This window comes from Atta cephalotes (genome assembly GCF_000143395.1).
Source record: "Atta cephalotes unplaced genomic scaffold scaffold00013, whole genome shotgun sequence".
Lineage (NCBI taxonomy): Eukaryota > Metazoa > Arthropoda > Insecta > Hymenoptera > Formicidae > Atta > Atta cephalotes.
In genome coordinates this window covers 2,877,375-2,883,580 of record NW_012130077.1, presented here as the reverse complement: position 1 = coordinate 2,883,580, position 6,206 = coordinate 2,877,375, and the positions used below count along the sequence as shown (strand labels likewise).

At 27.4% G+C, this 6,206-nt stretch overlaps 2 protein-coding genes across 2 annotated transcripts; both read left to right on the top strand.

The window, feature by feature from the left end:
• The first annotated feature begins 393 nt into the window (after positions 1-393).
• On the top strand, positions 394-1,368 carry LOC105617510 (WAP four-disulfide core domain protein 2-like). The gene is made up of 2 exons (XM_012199065.1): positions 394-622; positions 1,057-1,368. The coding sequence occupies exons 1-2, from the start codon at positions 394-396 to the stop codon at positions 1,275-1,277; spliced, it is 450 nt and encodes a 149-aa protein (XP_012054455.1). The 3' UTR covers positions 1,278-1,368.
• A 1,472-nt stretch (positions 1,369-2,840) lies between these two features.
• LOC105617508 (waprin-Rha1-like) lies at positions 2,841-4,872 on the top strand. The gene is made up of 4 exons (XM_012199064.1): positions 2,841-2,847; positions 3,245-3,310; positions 4,214-4,390; positions 4,778-4,872. The coding sequence occupies exons 1-4, from the start codon at positions 2,841-2,843 to the stop codon at positions 4,870-4,872; spliced, it is 345 nt and encodes a 114-aa protein (XP_012054454.1).
• The last annotated feature ends 1,334 nt before the right edge of the window (positions 4,873-6,206 follow it).

The following is a 6,206-nucleotide window of genomic DNA, read 5'->3' as shown; positions in this document are numbered from 1 at the left end:
TATATATATATATATATATATATATATATATATATATACACAATTCAATTTATTGCTAATATAATTGCAGCTTCCGAAAATATTATAAGACAAAAAATTTTTAATGCATTTTTTTCAAAATTAGCTTTTGTTTATATTTTCTCTTTTCTCTTTCTCTACTATCATTGAAATTAATTATTAAAATTCGTCATAAAACATTATTAAAATTCATCTTTTCATAGTACTTTCAAATTCCAACTAAAATTTTATAATTTTATACAAGTTTACTACTTAACATCTATAGCAGATCAAATTATCGAACTTTTTAACTTACTCTCATTCTAATAAAAAATGAAATATTTGTCATAGCTCCTAACACGCAAGATCACAAGTGTTATAGTGCCCGGCAAAAAAATGAGATTGCTAGTCGTATCTCTAGTCTTTGTGGCGATGATCACTATTGTGAAAACACAAAACGGATACGCGACCAAACCAGGTTCGTGTCCACCTGCCTTACCTGTGCAGTTCTGCGGACGATCCTGTTACGTTGACGCACATTGCGTGGGAATCGGCAAATGTTGTCAGACTCGATGTGGCGGTTCCATTTGCTCTATGCCCGTCACGATGACGCAATCTCAAACAGGTGAATAATTTCTTCGATACATTGTGCCTGATTTGTTAATCTGAAACAGAAACATTGACATCCGACATGTTTAAACAATTATTATTATTTTATTACAAAATTTAATATTACACTAATTGTAAACTTTATAATAAAACAAAATTTATATACTTTATTAATTTATATAATTTTATCAACATATTTTTAAGAAATATTTGTTGGCTCTAATGCATATAATTTTTTTCCACTTCTGTTGCAACTTATAAAGAAAAAACTTTTAAAGAGGAAACTATTTTATTCTCCTGAACAGTTACAATTTTGATAATTTTTTATTGTCATAATTATTGTGTATTATAACTAGAATATTGTAATAATATTAATAGAAAAGCATAATAAATTAATAATAAGTTTACAAATTTATAATTAAAAAATTAAATAATCTGTGTGTTGAGCAGAGAAACCAGGATCTTGCCCATTGGTACCGACAGGAAGATGGGTATGCACATCGACTTGTAATGGCGACAACGATTGCAAAGGGACATTAAAATGTTGCAAAAATAGATGTGGAGCTCTAGCCTGTCAAAAACCAGAAATACAAGTGCCCGAATACGTCGAAAATCCAGTTGAACCGATTGTTTCACGTTTTGGAAACGATTATATTGATTACTATCCCTAATCTCGATTTTTATATGCCTATTACATTTATATAATAATTAATAAATCTAGCACTGATTCTCATTAAATAATAAAATAATTTTTAGTAATAATTTTATTTTTTATTAACTTAACGTGTTTACAATTTTATATATATTTTATTAATAATTAATTTTTATACAAGTAATCTATCAATAATCTTCTTGTTTGCAAATTGATACAATAACGCGACAAGGAAGCATATTTAATAATATAATTGCATAATTGTTGCAATTATATTTTTGTCTACTAAACTTTAAGTTAACAAAAATTATTAAATTATCATGTACACAATTAAAAAAATAATTTATATTTTTATTTCTTAATTTTTATCTGTCGCATTTTCAGATAAATTTATTAAACATTAACAAAATAAAATATTAAAATTTATGTAAGTAGAAATTACTAAAAGGAATCTAGTTACATCCCAGAGTCATTTAATAAATCTATTAATCGATAATATTAATAAATAGACTGATATAAGGAAAGGCCAAGGTTATGCAAGAAATAATATCAAGAAAAACGCACTTACTACGAGAAACAGATCTATTATTATGATTCAGATTCGTAAAATAGCACCTCAGTATATAAATATATCGATATAATGCATTTATATCAACATATATTTATATACTGATATTAATATTATTATATTATATATTATGTTAATTACATTAACCTTTATTTTTAATATATTATATTTTAAGTAAATATTTTAGTAGCTAATTTGATAAACAAAGCGAATCTACACCAACTCTATGTAATTACCACATAACCTTGCTTTATTTAACTAATCGATTCGAAATTCGAGGCAATAAACAAAGATTGAACAATTATAAATATTAAATTAGAATACATTAAACAGCTATTTATATGAAGCGCGGAAATTCTAAATAATGAGAAAATAAGATTTATGAAGACGATTCTATAATTATATTTTCAATCAGTAACTAAAAATAATTCATGATTATAAAGATATCATGTATTTTATCTAAAAAAAATATCAGAATTTTTTTCTAAATTCAAATTATTCTTTAACAATAGAAACAAATTATAACTAAATATATAAATTAAGTAAGTATTTCTAGCTAAAGTAAAATAAATCAAGATAATGTAATTATAAGTTATGAACTTTCGGCGCAATCTTCAATAGTAATCAATGTTACTACTCGATTTTAAAAAGAACACATATGTTTTGTTGTTATTACAACGTTAATAGATGAAACTATAATGCTAATTATGTGATTAAGGCTTAGCGGTGCATAATATCATCATGATATAACATGTGAAAAAAGAGAGAAATAGTGCTCAAATTCAAGTAAACGGTATCATGAAGACTTTCATGAATCCATGTTACAGTGACTAAGACACGAATTATGATTTATTCGTCATGTATCTTCTCTTCTTTCGTCACATACTCGATCAATATCCGAGAGGTGGAAAGCGTTATAAAAGCTGATGTTTTTATCATTATACGTCTAGAAGTCTCGTCGGAACTTCACCGCGGAGTTTTAATCAAGTATCCAAGAAACCAACGACTCATAAAATGAATCGTGAGTATTTAAACTGTGCAACCTTGAAAGACAGATGCTACGCATTTCTCAAGAATGTAATACACTTCCATGTAATATCATTAACATAAGTCAAAATCATAATAGTATTTAGTATTTAGCAATTCGTTGAGCAAAAGCACCAGATTAATTCTATTAAATAATTATGTAAATGTATAATTAAATTCTTGAACAAATGTATATTAATATATTTTAATAATTAATTCAACGCCGCGTCATCGAAATAATTAATATTAAACAGTTATGTGATACTGAGATTAATTTCTGTGAATGACACATACCTATATGGTACCTCTTTTAAGATCGCTCACATAAATTGAGTTATAATCGTACAATTCTCTGAAATGAACATAGAGTTTGTATAACATTTACTTTCCAGGAAGCTTATTACTATTTGCGGTATTGCTAGTTCTGCTAATCACCGACACATCCTCTCAAATGTTTTGTAAGTAACTCATTAGTCACTATCATTTACGCACAGAAAACTAAGAGGAAACGTACGCAATTGTATTTAATGTAGCTTTCACGTAATGAGAATACCTGTTCTATTTTCAGTTCATGCTCTTTCTTTCATTCTCTTTCTCTTGTTCTGACTTAATTGCAGAATTATATCAAAAGTGAAATAAATGCATCATTTTTTAGATACTTATGTCTAGTCAAAAAGTAAAAATTCTAAAGTAGAATCCATCTCTTCTCTCATAAATTGAATATAATCATTTATCTCTTAACATTTATCTCTTTTTTTTATTTTTAACAGCTTATAATGTGAAAATTATTAGCATCTTAAATTTTTTGCCAGTAATAATCAATTCCAAACTTTTTATAAAAAAGATTATCTTTTTCAATTCTAGATGATATACGTACAAAATTTCATAGTTTAGATTTAGATTTTGTAAGACGTATATCTGCATATAGGAAAAGAGAATGACGAATGCGACACATTAATATCTAAACTACGTAATATTCAATTATATAGTATCCTCGCGAGTGTGCACGTCAGCGAAATAAACGTGTCAATTGTGACTCTACAACTCACGGATAACTTGCAGAGCGATACTGTCATTTAATCGTCAAACAAAATATCGTTAATCAAACCGTTAAAACATTCAATGTAAAGAAAGACAAGACAATTATTTCTTAATAATATGTTAAAAAAATAATGTAATGTGACGATGTAATAAATGATTACTATTTACACTACTAATAATTTCAGATGCTAATTGCTAATAATATTGACAAATCATCGCGAGAATTGTAAAGACTAAATAAAACAAATGCCCTACAAATTAATCCGAAGAAAATTGCGGAGTAGCTTTCCTGTTTGTTATAATCATCAATCATTTTGTAGATAAAAGTGGCAACTGTCCGATGAGGAATACCGTGACCAATTGCGCTCCCAGGTGTATAGGAGATGCACAATGTCCGTCTAATCAGAAATGCTGTCCAAACAAATGCGGCCATACGTCATGTGCCGACATAAGCCCAGTCAATACCGGCAGCGATGGCGGATACAAAGGCTCAAGTAGTATGTATATATGAGAACGCATATGTTCTGTGTTTTTATACGTAGACAAAATTAATCCTTTGCGGTCCTTCGCATCGAGCTGAACTCGACATACTTCGCGGTAATCTGTCGCAATTGAAATCAGCAAATATCATATTTTTGCCATTTTTAAAATCTCTATAAATTTCTCCAGACAATAAAAATTCCTCATAAATTATGTTAGATTCATCGATCAGGTAAAATTGAAGACAAAATATCTGATCTTCGCTCATTTGTAAGAAAGAAATTCAATCGCAAAGGATTAAAGTATATTTATATACAAATGTGTTTAAAAAGAAGAAATGAATCTTGGAATCTTATTTCTCTCAAGGGTCTTGAATTATCAGGACATTTTACGTGTTTTTACAGATCAGGCCGTTTATTGCAATGGAGTGAGGTGCGCCGCATACGAAAAGTGCCAATATGACCGCAATACCAGGCGTGACAAGTGCACACGTGTCTAGATCAATGAATTCTCGATCATTTACTACATAGGAAACGAGTATCTGATGAAACTTGATTCACAAATTACAGAAAAAGAACATACTAATCTCTTTCTGAAAAAAATACAAAATCGACATTTCTTTCTAATTTTTTTTTTAACACGAATTTATTTAATAAGATTCTTTTATTTTTATGGGCAAATATCACGATTAATATATGCATTTTTAAATTAAATAAACTTATAAAATAAATTTGACATTTTCTGGATAATAAAAATTACGAAATTATATAATATACTCGTACAGATTATTACTTTCTACGAATATTTTTCTATATTTAGAATTAATTTAGAAATTAATTGTAAGACGCATGGAGTAAAAAGGAGTCCAAACTCAAGTGACCGATCCTGAAAAAAATGGGCTCGAAACAGTGTCGGAAAAGCACTGTAGTATAGAAGAACAAATTCGAGCGCCTCTATCGAAGAAAACTTAACTTAAAGGATTTGATAAATATTTTTCTTCCGATTTTCTTGTAATTCTGTAAATTTGTATATTTTCATGTGTAGAATATATTCTGAGAAGAAAAGTTCAAATCCCGTTTTTATTCTTTTTAATTTCAAAATTTTTTGATGTCGATATGTTAAGAAACAATAATTTAATGATAATTTATGATTATACATAATTTAAATGTATGTATTTTTCAATAAATATTGATACATTTACTATTTAATCAAATAAAATTAAATTTTATACAAATTGAAATTTCTGTATTAAAAATAAAACGCATACATGTGTATTCCGTACACGTTATTATGTGGTATATACATCCAACTTTTCCCGCAACGGCAAATCGCATCCTTTCGATTTTTCCATGGGTTGTTCGACATCGTGTTTCAACTCCATTTTTATCCTCGAATTTGATCTCTTTCTTTTTATTTCGTGGTAAAACATAAAAATCTTATAATTAAAATCTAAGAAGTAAGAGCTGGTGTTTTCATTTAAACAATTCCCTCGACATTAAAAAATTGATAAATTACAAATGTTTAACGTACATTTAATTATCACATTAAGATTATTTTTCACCTTTTCGCAAATTTTATCTATATTTGTATTGATTTAACAATAAAAATTATATATTTTAAAAAATAATAAATGTACTTTGTAATTAATTTATGAATATTTGCTTTTCGTTCAAAATAAATTTCGATTAACTTCAGGTGATACTTACACACAGTATTTTATTAATATTATTTAGTATTAATATTAATATTAATTAATAAATTGATATGGACTACTTATGTTATCTGAGATGTAAGAGAGAGAGAGAGAGAGAGAGAGAGAGAGAGAGAGAGAGA

What these genes read in the sequence shown, in the direction of transcription:
- LOC105617508 (XM_012199064.1), top strand. An exon ending in CACATCCTCTCAAATGTTTT is followed by an intron (nt 3,311 to 4,213) that starts GTAAGTAACTCA and finishes ATCATTTTGTAG; the next exon opens with ATAAAAGTGGCAACTGTCCG. An exon ending in CGGATACAAAGGCTCAAGTA is followed by an intron (nt 4,391 to 4,777) that starts GTATGTATATAT and finishes GTGTTTTTACAG; the next exon opens with ATCAGGCCGTTTATTGCAAT.
- LOC105617510 (XM_012199065.1), top strand. Translation starts at nt 394, where the DNA reads ATGAGATTGCTAGTCGTATCTCTAGTCTTTGTGGCGATGATCACTATT. An exon ending in GATGACGCAATCTCAAACAG is followed by an intron (nt 623 to 1,056) that starts GTGAATAATTTC and finishes TGTGTTGAGCAG; the next exon opens with AGAAACCAGGATCTTGCCCA.